Source organism: Onychomys torridus, chromosome 1 (genome assembly GCF_903995425.1).
Source record: "Onychomys torridus chromosome 1, mOncTor1.1, whole genome shotgun sequence".
Lineage (NCBI taxonomy): Eukaryota > Metazoa > Chordata > Mammalia > Rodentia > Cricetidae > Onychomys > Onychomys torridus.
The window spans coordinates 83,583,050-83,602,774 of NC_050443.1; the positions used below are offsets into that span (position 1 = coordinate 83,583,050).

Genomic DNA, 19,725 nt, shown 5'->3' on the forward strand with positions numbered 1-19,725 from the left:
GAACACAGAATGGAGTAGCCAAAGAAATCTCCTTACAAGAGTGGAAAGTGCTTCTGGAACAGAACTGGCCAAAGCTTGTGCTGAACCTCAGAATAGCTGAGCCCACTCTGCCAGCCAATGCAGTTGTGGTTCACCAGCCCACATACTAGTACACTGGGACAGGAAGAATCTTAAGAATTACCTGCATTACAATTCTGCCACATTCCTGCCTGCTCAGAGAGCCATGGACACTGGAATCCCCAAAAATGTGGAACAATCTTCCCAGGGTCCTAGGATGATTTTAAACCCCACAAGATTCTCGTTTCCTAGGGGAAATCTACAGAGGCCTCTATTGGAACTCATGGAATCTGAGCATGGCAGAGGCGACTCCCTTCCCACAGGCTTTAATGCAGGATTTATATTCAGCCAGCAAGGTAGGGACCAAACTGCCTTCTCTGTTTCTTGTAAAATCTTTCTTTTGGGTTTGCTATGTAGAACACACCATGGAGACTTTCATTGTGATTGAGCAGCAATTCTTTGGACCAATATAATTCTGGAACTCTAAACTTTGTTGATGTTTTCTTTTTGGCATGTACTCAAATCCACATGGAAATATTCTTGGAAGTGTCTACTCAGCTTAGGAATGGAAAAAGGGATCTCGTTCCATTGCTTCCAATGGGGGTTAAATCTAATGTGACTGTCAACCTGGTGGGATCAATGGGTGACTCAATCACCTGCATAGCAGACAGCAGAGGACTCAGGGCACCATTATAATGTTGTCAGTATTTAGAGATTTTTGTTAATGGTATAACTTCTATATTAATGTGCATGGTAAAGTTGCTCAAATGCTAGTTCATTGCCTTACTGATATACACTGAACAGAATGTAGGTTCAAGGTCTTTTTTTCCAGTGTGGACATTCTAAATGCAAACAACAATCTTAGATAACAGATAACCTCTTTGATCAAGTGACCGTGATTGGGCCATACAAATGAGACTGAAGCAATGTGGTCTCTCTAAGTTTCAGCCAACCTCCTGATAGTAGCACTGTGTCTGGTGTGGGCATCATGATTCTACAAGCTCATAGAAGCTGCTTGATAGACCAGTGCAAAACATGTAGATCTCAAGTGTCATTCCTTTATCAGACCTTGCTTGAGAATCATGGTTAGAGTCTTTAGGTGGCACACAGCCTTAATCCCCCATACTCAAGAGGCAGGCAGATCTGACAGTCTAGGACAGTCTGGTCTACAGAATCAGTTCTAGGACAGGCAACACTACACAGAAAAAGAATGAAAGTAAAAAAGAAAAGGGCAAAAGATCAAGAAAGAAAAGAAAGATCAAGAAAGTAGAGAAAGGAAAGACAATAGAAAAGAAATAAACTTAGGAGTTCTTTGGAATGAACATGGCAACCTGATGGACCAGCCCGATTCCCTATTAGTGTAGTGATATTGTGTTCCCCAAAATATTGTGCATCCTATTACACTTATCTGGGGTCAGAGAACAGAACAGCCACTAGACATAGAGGCCAGAAAACGGTGGCACTCATACCTTTAATCCTAGGCTTCTGGAGACAGAGATCCATCTGGATCTCTGAGTTTAAAGCCTCACTGGAAACAGCCAGGCATGGTGACTCACACCTTTAATCCTAGGAAGGAAGTGATGGCAGAAAGGTATTTAAGGTGTGAGAACCAGGAACTAGAGCTGGTTAAAGCTTTTAGAGGACAGTTCAGCTGAGAGGCATCCAGTCTGAGGAAACAGGATCAGCTGAGGAATTGGCAAGGTCAGATGGCTGTGGCTTGTTCTGCTTCTCTGGTCTTTTAGCATTCACACCAGTACCTGACTCCAGGTTTGGTTTTATTAATAAGATCATTTAAGATTCGTACTACATATTAGTATAAGAAGCCATTTGTTAGGTCAGAATAACTTGTTTCTATTTGCTGCAAAATTCAAATTTGACTCACAAGTGCTCTACCCCCCAATAAAGTAAGGTGTTCTGTCAACAAACCTTGAGACAGTGCCATGATTTGTCAAATAATCTAAACTGCTATCTGCTTCTGTAAAATTCTCTTTTAATGTTCTTATGTTACAAAATCCCCATTTTACATCTTTTTACCATAGGAGGTGGCCTGAAAAGTTAACCCACACTGTATTATTCTCAAATATATTGTAGAGTCAGCCCTATGCATAGTAAATAAAGCTTACTTAATTGGCTTTAATTAGAGAGGTGATTTTTGTTCTCAATAGGCCTGATCAAAAGCTCACTGATGAAATTCTGGTGTGAGGGTGACAGCATTTCACTTAAACCACGTTTGCTCCCTTATTCCTTCCTCCCTTCCTTTCTTCCAGTCATTCTTTCTATTCATTTTTCTCCCATACATTACATTCAGACTACAGTTCCCCTTACTCCACTTTTTCCAGTTACCCCCTCACCTCACTTCTCCCCCAGATCTGTTCCTCCTCCATTTCCCTTCTGAAAAGAAAAAACCAGGCCTCTGAAGGATATCAACCTTACAGTGCATAACAAGACAAAATGAAACTAGGCAAAACCCTCATATCAAGACTGCATAAGGCTACACAGAAGGAGAGTGTTTACTTGGTTGGTTCTGAGAGTCTATGGGCCTGGCGAGTGAGAGAGATTTGTCCTGACTGTGGGGCAGGCAGGAAAACTCCAACAGGAGAAGAGTCAGGCATGTCCCCACTACCACTGTCATGAGTCTTCCACAAACATCAGTCTAAACAACCCTAACATATATACAGGGTACCTAGTTCAGACTCATGCTGGCTCTTCAGTTGCCACTTCAGTTTCTCTGAGACCCTTTGAGTCTTGCTTAGTTGGGTCTGTGGGTCATGTTCTGGTGTTCTTGAACCCTCTGTTTCCTACAATCATTCCTTCTGCTACTCCTCTGCAAGATTCCCTGAGCTCTGCCTAATGTCTGGCTGTGGGTCTCTGCATGATCTCCCATCAGTTGGAGGAATCCTCTTTGATGATGATTAGGCTAGGACCAGTCTATGAGTATTGCAGAATGTTTGAGTAGTAATCATGTATTCATTTGTTTAGTTGTTGGTTTTAAGTTTGTATGTTTATTTTGCCATTTATGTTTGGTTTCTGCCATCCATGCAGTATTGAACATGGGCTCCTCATGGCATGGGCCATACTTTAGAGTTGGTTGGCCACTCCCACAAATTCTGAGCCATCATTGGCCCAGCAGATCTTACAGGCAGGACAGATTGTAATTAGTAGTTTTGGCTTGGTTTGTGTCCCAGTCTCACCTGATATGGAGCCCAGGCAGGGCTCCTATCTCCCAGTATTAGGAAACTTTGCTGGAGTCACTGCCATGGATTCCAGGGAGTTTGCATTGTACTAGTATCTACATGGCCTTCCAAATGCCCCCCAATTCCACTCATCTCTCCCAGTCCTCTCCCTCCAGTTCTCTCCCCCTCCTTTTCTCCCATGCCTGCCTGATCCCTCCTGTTCTCATCCCCACTAGACTCCAACAAAATATATTTCACCTTCTTAGAGAGATCATTGTGTCCCCCGCCCCCCTAGAGCTCTCCTTGTTACTTAGCCTCTCTGGGTCTGTGGATTGTAGCATGATCATCATTTACTGAAGAGCTAATTTCCCAACTATGTTCAGTGACTTCATTCATAATAGTCAGAAACTGGAAACAACCTTGACATCCCTCAGCTGAATAATGGAAAAAAAAGTATGTGGAACATTTATACACTGGACTATTAGTCATCTGGTAAAAAAAGGGGGGGCATCATGAAATATTCAGGCAAACAGAAAAAAAATCCTGAGTGAGGTACTCCAGATACAGAGACACAAACATGGTATGTACTCACTTAAAAGGAATATTCTCTTTTGTTTTTTAATATTTTATTTTTATTTTTTATGTGCATTGGTGTTGACTGCATGTCTGTGTAAGGGTGCTGAATCCCCTAGAACTGGAGTTAGACAGTTGTGAGCTGCCATGTTGGTGCTGGGAATTGAACCCGGGTCCTCTGGAAGAGCAGCTAGTGCTCTTAACCGCCGAGTCATCTCTCCGTCCCCCCCCCCCGCCCCGTATATTTTATTGAACAGAGTTTGACAGAATTAATCATTCTTAAAATGAAAATATCCCAGAAGGCTCCATTTTCAAGGACCTAACTAAGCACCAGGTTTGAAAATGTTGGGGAGGTAGAAAACAGAAACAAGGACATTGTAGGATCAGCATTAGTGGCCACACATTCTTGTCATGTCACTCAATTTCTTTAGTTATTTTGTTTTTATTTGGTTCAGGAGATCAAGGACAACAGGATGGTCAGGAATTGAAACCAGCCTGCATAGAGAATAAGCTCAAGGTCAGTATGGACAATGAGAGAGCTTGTCTCAAAACACAAAGTAGGATTTTCCAGGTGTGGTCTACCCAATTATTAATCTTACTTTTTGGAGTCTGAGGCAGGAGGTTTGCTGAAGGAATCTTTTCATTCTATACTACAAAGTGAATCCCAGCCAAATGATATTGTGCAATTCGTGACCTCATTTTCTAGATACCTTTCTTTCTTTCTGAAAGCATATTTTTTAATTAATCTATCCAGGATAGGGTCCAAAGCTACAGAGAAACCCTGTCTCAACTCCCTCCCCCCAATCAGAACAAAACAAAACAAAACTTGGAATTGCAATCTGTCCTGTCTGAAAGATATGTTGGGGTAATGGTAATACAGAACTTCTGAAAATTGCCAACACATAACTTGTCCAACTTATGGCTCATGCCACAAGAAGGAATCTATGACTGATGCTGCGTGGATGGTCAGGAACCAGAGGAAGGACAGCCTAGAGACCCAGGATAGAACAAAACATAAGCAGCAAAACAAAACTAAACAGAAACAATGGAATTCTACTATACCCATGGGTTGGTGCATGGTCTGATTGTCAGAGCAGCTTTATCAAGTATTTTCTGATAGGAACAGTAAAGAGACCCACATTAGAACATTCCCTATAAGATTTTGTGTGTCAATTTCAAACTACCACATTCCACTCCCTGGCCTCTATAAGCTTGTAACAATATCATGATGCAAAATGCATTAAATCCTACTTTAACCCATATTCTATCATAGTCTCAACAATGTTTTAACGTCCCAAGCTCTAATTCTCTTCTAAGACTCATGGCAATCTCTTAACTGTAATCCTCTGTAAAATTAAAATAAAGCAGATCACATACTTCCAACATACAATGGCACAGGATATACACTACCATCCCAAAATGTAGGGAAAGGAGCAGGACCAAACACCAACTGGGCAAACTCTAAACTCTGAACCTTCATGTCTGAAGTTGACACTCTTCAGAGCTTCAACTCCATTCAGCTTTGTTGACTGCAACACATTTCTTTCTCTTTGGCTGGTTCATCTCCCTGTCAGCAGCTTTCCTTAGCAAGTATCCCACATCTTTGGCATCTCCAACATCTTGGGTTCTCCAAGGTAACTTAGGCTTCAACTTCACAGCTTCACACAATGGCCTTTCTACTAGGCCTCTTCCATTCATGGACACCCCTGACGCATGCCTTGCCTCAGTGGCTTTCTTTATGCACAGAGGCAAATTCCAAACAAACTGTCTTTATATAACATAAAAATGGTCATTGGTAACCTTCCCCCTTTCCTTCTCAACTTCACATACTCTTTAAGAACCATCGAGTACACTTAGTGCTGTCAGTATGTGCTTGAGTGTAGGGCCATCAACTGGAAAACAGGCAGACTAATAGGGGCCACATCGGAAATAAACTGTCTCTCTCACCACCCCCAGAACCCTGCAATATGTGAATATACATAAAGAAAATGAAACAATACAAATATACACAGGACACTCAGCAGCTTCATGGCTTGCTTATCCAAAGGTAAATAAGGCATAATTGTTCTATGTGCTGTTTGTAGAGCTTTGAATTCCATACTTCTGCATGCAAGTTGAGTCTAAGCCTTTTAAGTCAACAGAAAAAGAGGCCCGTTATCCACCCTGAAAACTAATTCATTGCAGCAATTTATATCTGCAGAAACTAGTGCTGGCTATGGGTGTCAATAGCTATAACTCTACAACTTCAGAGGCCGATGCAAAGGGATCCCAAGTTTGAGGCAGATCTGGACATAGAGCCAGTTTCAGCCTAACTTGAGCTATAAAGTAAAACTCGTCCCAAAAGTTCTCTAGAAATGAAGATATTGGGCATAAACATTTGTATATGTTGCAGCTTTATAGAACAGCCTTTCTCCATATACTATAGCTTTATACATTGCAGTCTTTTCCCATATGATATAACTTAGTTTCCAAGAGCAGAGACTTGCCACCATTGTTAACTGAGTAGGTTCCCTTTTCCTCTATTTACTTAACCTGTTCTTATGTGGAGAGGAGGTTCCACACCATTTTATTTTATTTTTTATTTTTATTTATTTATTTTTTTTCAAGACAGGGTTTCTCTGTAGCTTTGGAGCCTGTCCTGGACTAGCTCTGTAGACCAGGCTGGCCTCGAACTCAGATCCACCTGCCTCTGCCTCGCGAGTGCTGGGATTATAGGCACCTGCCCGTCTGCCACACCATTTTAGATTTAACAGTTTCAGTGTTATGTCTGATTTCTTTCACTTAGTCTGGTTTCCAGTTTTGCCCATGACTGTCAAGTGACATAGTGGCATTTTTTACTGTCACGGTCAAGCTCCACTGTTCTCCCTCTACATTACAGCCAGGTAAGTGTGCAGGCCAGGGGACAACCTCTGATGTGTTCCCCGGGTACACTCCACTTTCTTTCCTTTGTTTTTATTTTCCGAGATAACTGGCCCAGAACTTGTCAAGTTGCCTAGGCTAGCTGTCCTGGAATCTTCCCGTCTCTGTCTCTCCAGTGCTGAGAATACAAGCATACAGTTGCCATCATTCCTAGCTTTTCTTCTCAGTGGCTTTCACATCAAAGTCAGGTTTCTATTCTTGGAAAACCAGCATGCTGTCAATTGAGGTATTTTCTCAGCCTTAGACTTTTCTTTAAAATAACCGATAATAAAAACAATACAAAGAGGAAGTAACAGTACTGTTTCAATATGTGTATAACTTTTCAATCAATCTAAACATACATGTCTTCAAATATAATTTATGGTAAAACTTGCAAAATCTCTTCCTTTATAAATGCCTAGTAGATTGATATCCATAGTCACTCTACTGTGCAATGGTATAAGTTTCTATTTCTTAAAATCCATTGATTAATATTTCATCTACTCCTGACGTTCCTTGGCTTGTGGTGATCATTAGTCCATTCTCCCTTCTGAGAAACTTTTCTTATCTCATGAGTAATAGTGAGGGAATGCTTTGTCTCACTTAACATGACTTTGAGTCTCATCTATGTCTCTGCTAAATGACACAATTCCATTATTTTTATTTTATTTATTTATTTATTTTTGGTATTTTTTGAGACAGGGTTTCTCTGTACTTTTGTGCCTTTCCTGGAACTCACTCTATAGCCCAGGCTGGCCTCAAACTCAGATCTGCCCGGCTCTGCCTCCCCAGTGCTGGGATTAAAGGCATGATCCATCACTGCCTGGCCATTTATCCTTTTATGAATACTATTCCATTGTATAAATACATCACATTTTCTTTATTCTTCAGTTGTAAACAATCTAGAAGCCTAGCATTTCTTCAGTTTTGTAAATAGTGCTGCAATAAACCCATAAAATAAAGACAGCAAAATTACTAGATCATTTAATACTTTGAGAAGCTTGTATCCAAAGATGTATATAGTTAACTAAAATATATATTATGATGACACTTTCTAAAAGAACATAACCATATTTGGAGATGGTAATCTATGTAAAATTTATTACACACTGAAAAAAAAGTGCTGTGTAACCACATGAGGGTTACATGAGGAATCAATCTTGGGGCTTCGGAATGTCTTTGTAAATATGTTAACCAGTGTAGATTTTTTTTTTTTTAACTTTGTCACCATGGAGCGAAGAACATAAAAAAAAAAAACACCTATGTCCCCATTATCAAAGGGAACAAACCCAGGAGGTAGAATAGTTTATAAATAACAGAACCACTAAAGTTTGTCTGGGGGATCCTTGTATTTCACATATTAACTTATTATTACTGTTTGTATAGTGCATACAAGTGTGTACATGCATGTGCACAGGTCAGAAGACCATTTTCAGGAGTCTATTCCCTTTCACTGCAAGTGCCAGGGTCTGATTCAGTTCATCAGGCTTACACACATGCACTGTACCTGCTGAGCCCTCTTGTTAATCTCAAAACACTACTGCACCCAGATCAGGGTGCACCATCACTGTCATAAATATTATGCTGGACACATTTACATTTTCAGACATGGGCTAAACAATCTAGCATACTGTAGTCATCAAAATGCAAGATGCTGGAAGCACACAGCCTCTGCAAAAAATCCCAGCTCTGCCATTGCCGTGTTATTTTCATCAAGCTATTAACCTCTCAGTATCCTGTGCAGGGTGTTTACCCACCAACCCCACAGTTCTCCAGAGTTTTCTCGAGTGCTAGCAGCAGGAGATATTAGAAGGATTTATATCGCAGAGATAAACAGAAAATAAAGGATAGCCTCGAGAGGGCCTGGAACCTATTCCAAGGAGCCCCGACTGTCTCTGCCCCAGGGTATTTATAGAGACTGCAAGGGGTAGAGCAAAAGACCTTCCCCTAGTACAGCCAAGTGCAGACCATCTCAGACACCTGCACTCAGGTCTGGGGTCCTAATCATCCTCTGATGATCTGCTGGGTAAAGCCACCAGGAACCTGAGAATGGGCCTCCCACACTCCCACAGGTCCCCCTTTCTTAATATATAAAAAATAACTCATTAATGACCTACAGCAATATCCATAGCTGTTAATCTCCCAATATGGGATTAGAGGATGATAAAGATAGCATTTCTCTTTTGGATTAGTTCCAAGGTGACTACAGCAGTCTTTAGCTGAATCAAGCCCTTTCTAAACCAGAAACTCTTAATGCAATTGCAAACTTAAAAAATCCTGTATTTCATCATTATCAGTAACAAGTTAACATTAATATTGCTATACATAGTCAATTCTTCCAGTCTTACAACTCAAAGCAAACTCTTAACCATTTGCACTAACATATGGTACTGTATATAGTTTCTCAGTCTTATAACTGAGTCTTAATAGAACATTTGAATATTCTTGCTAACAGAACATAGGAAAAACTTCTGATGTATTCACATCAAACTTAAAATATTTCCTTAACTCCACAAAACTAGGTTCATTAGTATTAATAAGTTAAACATAATTTCTGCAAACGTAATTCTACCTCAATCCACTCATAACTCCTTTTCTTTAGTTTTTTAAACAATCTCAAACCTAGTTAGAAACCCAAACTTTCACAATTCCTACAAGCCCACATTGAAAAGCAATATTCTCAATCTAACCTTTAAGACTTTGAAAAGTTAGCAAAGCATCCAAAAGCAGTTTAATAAAACTCTTCACTTTAATTTTAGTATACTATTTGCATTTTTACTAACAAAACATTAATCCACTCATATAAGACTTTTTAAAATTAAAGTTAAGGAATATTAACTCTCCCTTTTCTTTATATTTTTTCAAGCAAAGTCTCAAGCCTAGATAGCAAACCCAAACTTTTCCATTTGAACAGTTCTAATTTGTATCACAAAACCAGTTTCATAAGTAATTCCATTTACATAAACAGTTCCATAAAACAGTTCCATTTCTAACACAATTCATAAATCAGTTAATAAAGCTTATGTGCATACACAAAACTGCATTTTTAGTCTAGGCATAAACAATACATTTCTTCATTTAAACAGTTCCATTTTTAACCCAATTCCAGAAAACAGTTCCTAGATCATTACTATAAGTAACTTCAAAATTTCCAATTGCAATGAAATCTATTGTTCATTTCTTAAGTCCCAAAATTCAAATAATTCTGGGTTGAGCCTTCCAAATAAGATTTTTTTTTTTGAGACAGGGTTTCTCTATGTACCTTTGCACCTTTCCTGGACCTTGCTCTGTAGTCCAGGCTAGCCTCGAACTCGCAAAGATCCACCTGCCTCTGCCTCCTGAGTGCTGGGATTACAATAAGAAATCCATAACAAAAATCTTTGTAGTTTTATCTTAAGTTCAAAAAGTAAATTCTGGTATCAGACTTCAACTTCCAAATATGAAGAGACGTTTTACAACCAAAACATTTTGCAGTTAACAATTTTAGTTCCAACAAGCATCTCTCCAACTTTTCTCAAGTCAGAGACCTTCTTAGTTACAGTAATATTTTAAACTGCACCGTTTTTGTTGTTAGCTCAGGTTTTTCTGTGCTGTGCTGATTTTCCACAGATCTCAGCTGCAGAGGCCTTGTTCTGGCTCTGGTGTCCACTATTCTTAGTTTCTTAGCGTCTTCTGGAGCTTTTGAAAAATGCTCAGACTGCCTGCTTTGCAGTCTGTTAGGACACTAACTTCTGTATCTCATTTTTTAAATTTTCTTTTTACCATGTACATTAAGTATAGATTCACACTCAATAGTTACACTGTTTCACAAACTCACTTGTAACATAACTTGCAAAGCATTTATATTCACATTCAACATTTACACTTTTTTTTAAACAAACTCACATATCACATACTTATTTATAAATTTTGTACTTATGTCCTTAAGGAAACTTTAAGACTGCCTTAGCAAATATAGTCCTTATTTACTTAATATTCATCTTATACTTATTTAAACTTACATTTACAACTAGCATCTTTACTTCTTACAAGCTTATTACTACATGTCTTAGGACTACCTTAGATACTTCTTGTAAGCTTATATTCTTAAAGAAATTCTATAGATCTATTTTACAAACTTAGAAGGCTACCATTAGCATACATCTAACTTAGCAAACACCTAAAGAATTTTGAACACCTAGAGGTTTAACATTTTCTAACAAGACAGAATAATTTTCTACTTTTTACTCTTAATTATCACCACTCTCTGTATTAGATTCTCTTAACTAGACAAAGTACACAAATCATTTCTAAAGTTCAGAGCTTATTCTAAAAGTTTTTGAAAACAAGAGTTTAATTCTTTAATGGCTCTCTTAACTCTGGGATTTAGTGACTTCTGTTGCTATGCATTTTCGATGTTTTATAACTCTATTAAGAGCTATCTTGGTTTACAGCAAACCCAAAGAGAAAAAAGAAAAACCTTGTAAGGAATATTCTGTTTCTGAATTGCTTAGCTAGTCATTCCATAACAGTCAGTTTTCCAACAGGAGAAGGTAGTTGTCTAAATTGGAGTCAGGTTCCAGACCTGCAGCGTTCAGCAGGTCTGAAGATGTTGAAACAGTCACAATTGTCTCAAATTCTTCAGCAGTCTGGAAGCCTCTTTATACTCATATCTCCAGACTGCAGGATGGAACCTTAATACCACGAAAATTGAGTTAGTTCCTCTTTATACTCAAACTCTGATATAATCTTCTCCCTTAATTTTTTAATGCTGTATTTGCCACGAGTTCTTTAACAATGGTGTTGTTTGACATTTTTATTAGCCCAATATTTTCCCAGAACTGCTACTATTCAAAAGAGTCAAGAACATAGATGTTCTTTCTTTCATGGAACATATCCTTTATTAGCTTACTGAGAAAGTATTTTCATGACTTAGTATTTTCACTTCATTAGCTTTAACCCTTGATGTTATTGTTAGCAGCTGTGACATTTTAGCATTTTTTTTTTAATAATGAACTTTCAGGTGAAGCAACTATTTTGTAAGACAGCTAGATCTTCTGAAGTTTGTTCCCATCTATAAAGCAGTCATTTCTTTTTGAATTCCCGTTTCCTTGTCTCCTTATTAGATTTGCAAAAGAATCACTCATTGCAGGCTGTTTGTTCAAGAAGTAAAGAACTTTTTAGGTGTGCCATAAGTTTCTTCATGTCTAAAACAATGTTCAGTTTATGGACTGCTTTCTCTTGTTTTAAGGATTTTAAAGTGGCTTGTTTGCTTTTATTAGGTAGCTTTTTGTCTGTTCTGAGTTCAAGAGGTAAGATTAAGCTTTCTAGCATTGCTTTCAGAAGCAGCTTCATTCTGAGCTGAAAAAGCAGTTTTTGGACAGTATTGCCATCTTTAGCTGAAAACTACATTTCCCAGAATGCATTTCTCGTCATTGGCTTACTGTTATGAGCTAGCTTTGGGATTTCATTTCCCATAGTTCTTTCTGGGTCTGGGACTCAACTTCTGGTACTTTTACCAGACTTGCTTAGGAAGTTTTCGCTTTTACAACAAGAGATTTGAACCAAGCATTTTTAAGTTTTCAACTACGGAAGATTGGGAGACCTCTGTTCTCTCCTAGGCTGGCTGCAATAGGTGTCTTTGCTTTATCAGACACCAGCCCTGAATCAGAATTGCACCTGCCTGGTTATTGAGAATTGAGGCAGGCATTCCTTTCACCAGCTTCCATCAGGGCTTGTGTTTGTCTTAGCCAGTCAGTGAAAAACAAAAGCATTTACAGCAGAGCTTTTCCATAGCTCCTTCAGAGAGATTTTTCTCCCACTGACCTTATTCTCATTTTGCTTGTTCCTTTTCCCCCAGACACAGATCTTCGGATATCTCAGGTTGTGGCTCTGTTCCTCTGCTAGCTGCCTTTGGAAATCCGGGCAGCTGAATCTGCCTCAAATTCTAGCAGCTTTTGCAGGTCATGCATTTTCTGGGGAGGAATCTGTCCCTTCTCCGCTTCTTCAGAGTCTTCCAGACAGTTCCCAGTTTGGTCTCAATTTATCCTCTCTGCCACAGAAAGTGTTTCAGACCCTACAGTGACAGCTTTCCCTTCTACTGAAGGTAGGGGCTTTTTGTCCGTTTTCAGGGTCTGAGGTTTGTGTTCAGATTGAAAAAAAAAAAAAAAATCAAGCTTCTTTTCTAACAGGGGAAGCTTTTGCCATCTCTAAATTCCCATTAGAACAGGTGTTTTGCCTCATCAGGCCTTCACCTGGCCCAGTGCATTTTGTTTGTCTGGGTGCTCAAGGACATCTTATGGCCTGAGGCAATCACCCCTTAGGGCTACACTCCATCTCACCTGGAGTCAGTTGAAACAAAGCTTTTTTCACAAAGATGTTTTCTGATAGAAAAGAAAGCTTTACTCCTGGATACTTCTCTGTGCTGACCTGGCTGGGCTCTTTCCCCAGACAGCATTCTGACTCAGCTTCACAACTGCTTCAGAGACAGTTCAGCTTTAACATTTTCCAAGGGTCCTTTCTCTGATAGGAAGGCTTTTCTCCGATTCCTTTTTGGAGCTGTGGACTTAACCCAGGACTTACAGGAAAGCCGGCAACTCTGCTGTTCTTACTGGCTTTAGCTTTGTTTCCTTAGCAATCTTCCCCTGGGTCCTGCACCTTCCTGCCTCAGCTCTGTGCTGCAGGAAGTTTACAACTGCAGGAACCCTAGTATCCCCGAAATGCACTCAAAACTTGGAGATACTGGGGCTACTTGCTTCTCAGTTTTAGTTAGAAGTGAGGACACAATGCTTATAGAGTTTTCATTGATTCAAGGGATCTTTGTGTTAGGACAACTAGGAGCACCTTTTCATAGATGCTCACTCAGAAACAAAACCCTTGACGCCTCAGATCAGCTCTAACTGAAAGGCTTGGCTTTTTTTGCTTTTCCCACATAAACTGTTTCCTGCCCCATTGGGCTCTCTGTAGCTCTTCACCCACACTCTCCCAAGCATTTCCCTCAGGGTACTCTGACCCCACTGTCTTTTACTAGCTTGAAGAGAGAACTTAGAGATTTTTAGGAACTCCATCCCTGCCTCCTGCTTTGCAGGGAGGATTTTTCAAGCTTGAAAGAAAGAACTTACAGAGGTTTTGCTATCTTAAGTTTGTTGTTTTCCCTTACAGTGAATCACAGGTGTTTCCCCATACTAATATCTTCAGGTGATTCTAATTTTTGTCTAAGAGAAATTTAAAGGCTTTAGTTTTTTGGTTTTTAAGAGCTTTTAGTTTAAGAAAGGCTTTACAGAGAGATTCTCCCCCCCCCAAATTTTTCAAGAAAAGCTTTAGTTAGGGAAAGACACCCCCCACCCCCAGAGAGAAAGACCAGCTTTTCCCAAAACTTCTGAACTTTAAACTTTTTGGCTTTTTACACCCCCATTTTTGCCTCAGGGAGAAATCACTTTCTCCTGCTGCTTGGACTTAGTATTTCAGCTGTCCCCAGGACAAAAGCTTCCATAGGAAACTTTTTCTTCCCCATAAGCTCAAAGAGCTTTTTTTACGACCCGTAAAGCTCAAAGACTTTCCCCTCCAATTTGTGTTCATAGCCCCCAAAGGTTGAAAATTGAAGAGTTTCTGTCTAGTTGCTTTTAGTTATCTTATTTTCTATGTGCTCTTACATTTGTAAGTTGTTCCCACACCATATCTTATGCTTATTTTTCAGATAGAAATTGAGAAAGGGATAGAAAATGGAAAATTTTGATAGAGAATTTTGTGCTGCAGCATTGGACATCCTTCCAGTCCATTTTTTCCCCTTTTCTCTTGAGGATAAAACCCCCTGCCCCTCATTAACATACATTATATATATTCCATAACACCGGGCATGTCCCTTTCCACTGGCAGGCCCTAACTTGCACTTTAGCCACAAAGTCTGTAACAAGACTATTATTTTCCTTTGTCTTTAGTCCCCGTTCATTTGTCTTTAGTGCCCCTCCCTTTTTTTCTTTAGTCCCTGTTCATGCGCCATTCCACGGGGCATTTGCTCACCAACCCCACAGTTCCCCAGAGTTTTCTTGAGTGCTAGTAGCACGAAATACTAGTTAGAAGGATTTATAGTGCGGAGATACAGATTAAAAAAAAAAATAAAGGATAGCCTTGAGAGAGCCTGGAGCCTATTCCCAGACTGTCTCTGCCCCAGGGTATTTATAGAGACACCAAGGGGGTGGAGCAAAAGACCTCCTCCCAGCACAGCCAAGTGCAGATCATCTCAGACACCTGCACTCAGGCCCATGGTCCTAATCATCCTTTCAATGAGGACCTGCTGAATAAACCATGAGGAACCTGAAAACGGGCTCCCACAATCCTGGTGTCTCAGTTTGCCTAAAATGTGTACAAATTATTGTCACTTTCAAATCTGCTTTTAGGATCAAATGAGCATATATTTTAAATATATTATCTGGAAAACATATGTTTTGTTGTATTGTGGTTGTTATGCTCTTGAGAATATTTTTATATCTTGAAAGAAATTCCAGAAAAAAACATGGAGAAGCTTCTCTCTCCCATGGACACCCTGATTCCTGAGAAGAACTTGTAAGGGTTCAATCAGAACACTAGTAGAAACTGGATAATTGTGTTTTCTGTTTGTTTGTTTGTTTGTGTTTGGAAAACAGAAAAAAGCTGAGGAGACATAGGGAGATGAACTGAGAACTCAAGAGACAGAGGCTATGTGGAAATCTGACCATCAAAGACACTGTCTACTTGGCAACAGATTAGGATTAAATGTTTTTCTGGAAACTTGTTAACTTTAAGGTGAATGGTGGACCTGTGTCTGGTGTCCTGTGAAGAAACATTCCCAGACCCTTCCTGACAGACCTTCTACTCCTTTATTGTCATGCTTTTGTTCCTCCTACTTTCTGAAGCTTTATAACTGAAAATGTCTCCTTACCCTAACACTAACACACACTGCTTATCTTCCTGTACTCTGTAAGTACTTACACAGAGTCACCTCATAGCCCACACTCTCTGTAAAACCTCCACTCACTGCCTCTAGTAAATAACAATCAGCATTCACTTAGTTGTAATTATAGTCATTTCAAGACATCTCTGACTCTATTAGAATTCAGTACAGTTTTTAATCATTTACCTGTCTCAGAGAGCCAAGCACATAGAGTACATAAAAACAAAACAAACCAAACAAACAAAAAACCAAAAACCTGATGCTGATTAGAAAAGCTTCCTCTTACAGTAGATGGGCATTAACACAGAGCAACAATAATTAGGCAATGTGCAGAATGTTGAATGACTTTGGAGTAATCAGTCTTAGACAGCAGGTCTTTCATGACACCTTTCCCTGTCAAGGCTCAGAAATCTATGCGGAAGAGGGGTTGATGAATTCAAGGAAACAGTGTCTTGTAGACAGACACATCAAGACTGATACACCTATAAATGCACAGAGAAAGTGACAGCACATACTAGACCTGCACAGATTCCAACCAGAAAAAAATCCAACTACCAAAAAGGGAAAGTAGACACCACATTCCACCCATAACCAAAGGGCTATTCACAATTGATACTGATGTTCAGAATGAGTCTGAGTTGAAACTAACAGCTCATATGTAATAGCACAATTAATTAAATGATTAGAATATACCAGAGACCATGTTGTGTTATTTCTTTAAGAACTGGCATATTTAATTATCCAGATACATTTTATTGGTAAGCTTTTGCCATATATGAAAAAAGTATAGAATATAACATTTTAGACATACAGGAATTTATTAACAGGACAATGTCTAATCCTTAGAAATCAAAGAATTTAACCTTCAGACTAACTGAACCCAAAACCAATGAAATATTCTCTCTAATAGTTGTCCACTAAAATGTCCTTCTTCAAGATTGCATCCATTTTTAATGATCTCTTCTCCTTTCTTCATATGTGTTTTATCACATTTCCTTAGCCAGTATGTCTATTGAGACATTCCAATTCCAACTTGGAATTATTGAACATTCAGCTCTGCATTCCTCAAATTAGATCCAGTTTATAGTTAATAGTGTTAATTAATAGTACTTTGTGTCTCAAAATGAGTGAATTAGTGAAATAATATCAAATACTGTAGTAACCTGACGATTTTACCTTCTTAATCAATAATGCAATTAAGTCTTGCAGATCCATTTTCCATGAAGACTAGAAAATGAATGTTCAGGGAAGAATAGAACTTTTGGTCATGTAATAAAACTAGAGATTATTTATTTATTTATTTATTATTAACAAAATTTTTATTCATTTTACATACCAACCACAGATCCCCCTCTCATCCCTCCTCCTGTTCCTTCCCCAGCCTCCCCCGGCAGCCCACCCCCATCCCCTCCTCCAAAAAGGTAAGGCCTCCCATGGGGTGTCAGCAAGCCTGGTACATTCAGTTGAGGTAGGTCCAAGCCTCTCCTCCTGCACCAAGGCTGTGCAAAGTGTCCCATCATAGGTAATGGGCTCCAAAAAGCTAGTTCATGCACCAGGGATAAATCCTGATCTTACTGCCAGGGGCCCCTTAAACAGACCAAGCTGCACAACTGTCTCGCTTATGCAGAAGGCCTAGTCCAGTCCTGTGGAGGCTCCACAGCTGTTGGTCTAAAGTTCATGAGTTCCCACTAGCTTGGCTGAGTTGTTTCTGTAAGTTTCCCCATCTGATCTTGATGCCTCTTGCTCATAGAATCCCTCTTCCCTCTCTTCAACTGGACTTCTGGTGCTCAGCCTGGTGCTTGGCTGTGGATCTCTGCATCTGCTTCCATCAGTTACTGGATGAAGGCTCTATGATGACAGTTAGGGTATCCACCAATCTGATTAACAGGGTAGGCCAGCTCAGGTACCCTTAGAGAGTATTTACAAAGTTAACCAATAATTAGAATTGGGGTACTCCACAACAATATCAAAATACAGTTTGTCTTATATAAACTGCAGCACTGTACCCATGTTTTCTATATCAGCAATGTACTTGATCTAAGTAGAGTTTGACCCTTAGTGGAGAGGACAAGATTGTCCCAAATTACCTACCATAAGCCTATCTTTTAAATATAGAACACAGATTGACATTTAGCCTACACCCATCATTTCATTATATTTTCATCATTTCTATTTATGTACAATTTTGTAAACATAATAAAATTATAAGGAATGAGTACACCATGTACTAATTTCTACATTCTATACTTTGGCAGAACTTTCCTTACAAAGAATATTTCATAAGCTATGATTGCAAATGCTTCAGAACATTTACATGTTAAATGAATTAATACTATTTCACTCATCTTTTATCACATTTTGCTCCACTACTTTCCTCATCACAAGCTGTTGTAACTGGCCTTAAAATGCATTTGTTTTAGGTAATGCCCATTTTGTCTCCAAGTAAAAATTTGATTACACTTTCCCGAATCTGCTTGGTCTTGACACCATAAACAATTGGATTCATGGTAGGGGGCAGTAGCAGGTAGAGGTTGGCAACTATGATGTGGATGTGATGGGGAATAGTGTGTCCTCCAAAACGATGGGTGAAGAAAGTAAAAAAGGCAGGCACATATGTAATCACAATAGCACAGATGTGAGATGTACAGGTGCTGAAGGCTTTGTGACGAGCATCTGAAGAGGATAGACTCACCACTGCTCGAAGTATCATAGTGTAAGACACAGAGATACAGCAAATGTCGAACACACCAATCAGTAGAGCAACCATAAGGCCATAGATTGCATTGACCTTGGCATTGCCACAGGATACCTTGGCCACCGACATGTGATCACAGTAAGTGTGGGGGATAAGGGTGCCTCGGCAATAGGGCAAGCGCTTGGTGAGGACAGTAAATGGAAAGATGAGCACCACACTCCTCAAGAAAGTGGCAAGACCAGCCTTGGCAATCACAGGATTGGTGAGGATGGTGGTATAACGAAGAGGATAGCAGATAGCTACATAACGGTCCAGGGCCATGAGCATGAGCACACCAGATTCCATTCCAGTCAACATATGTACAAAGAACATCTGGACCAAGCAAGAATTAAATCCAATCTCCTTGAAGTCAAACCAGAATATGCACAGCATATTGGGAACGGTGGTGGTGCACAAGGTGACATCAGTGAAGGATAGTAAGGCCAGGAAATAGTACATGGGCCGGTGCAGAGCTTCCTCATGGCCAATGAGGTAGATAAGCCCACAGTTCCCCACAACAGCAACCATGTACATGAAGCAGAATGGCAGAGAAATCCAGATATGTGCAGCTTCCAGCCCAGGAACACCATTCAGGATAAAGAATTCTGGGGTCAGGCTGGAGCTGTTGGCTCCAGACATAATGGCTGGCAGGATGAGAGCATTTTATACACAATAATGTCAGTTTTCTGGGAAAGTATATAAATAAAAGGTAAGCAGAGGGCTTAGAAAACAAACAATAGCATTAAAATGAAATCATTAAAAATGTTTGCAGTCATTCTACATAATTTCATAGTCTTGCCACTTCTCACTTGATATGGTACATGATGCTGACTAGTTGATTAACCAATTTACAGTTCACCTTTAACTCTCTACAATGCTGTAACAAGTGCATCAAACTTAGTGTTGACAAGAATATGGAAAAGGGCAGTTTTATACAGTATGCTAAGACTATGAATAAGGAATATTCCAGAAATACAAGCAGTAATCATTATTGTTATTATTGAGCACCATATTACAAAAGGAAATGCTAGATTCTATGACCTCCAAGAAGTTGAAATCTGTCCCCATGTGTCAGAGAGGAGGAAAAAACATATCTTTAAATCTGAAGTGGAATCCAGGGAAATCTTATCAGATTTCCTGAAAGGCTGCTATTATTTAAAAGTTACAAAGCTATTAGCCACTAAGAGAATTTGTCTGTGTGTTTGGAATGTACCTTAAACATCTCAATCCTAACATAGCCAGAGGATACAAAAGCCACATTAAAGAAAAAGGAGGGGGCTAGAATATTTGGAGAGATTTGAACTGTTGGGTCTACATTCTGCTCGAAATTTAGAACTAATCAACAAGCGCAGAGATCCACACTGTCTCTCAATCATAGTGAG

General features: G+C 39.5%; 1 protein-coding gene across 1 annotated transcript; it reads right to left on the minus strand.

The window, feature by feature from the left end:
- Nucleotides 1–18,025: 18,025 nt before the first annotated feature.
- On the minus strand, nucleotides 18,026–18,982 carry LOC118574583 (olfactory receptor 52N2). Its single transcript, XM_036175545.1, has one exon. It carries the CDS (start codon nucleotides 18,980–18,982, stop codon nucleotides 18,026–18,028), a length of 957 nt encoding a protein of 318 aa, XP_036031438.1.
- Between the last annotated feature and the right edge of the window lie 743 nt (nucleotides 18,983–19,725).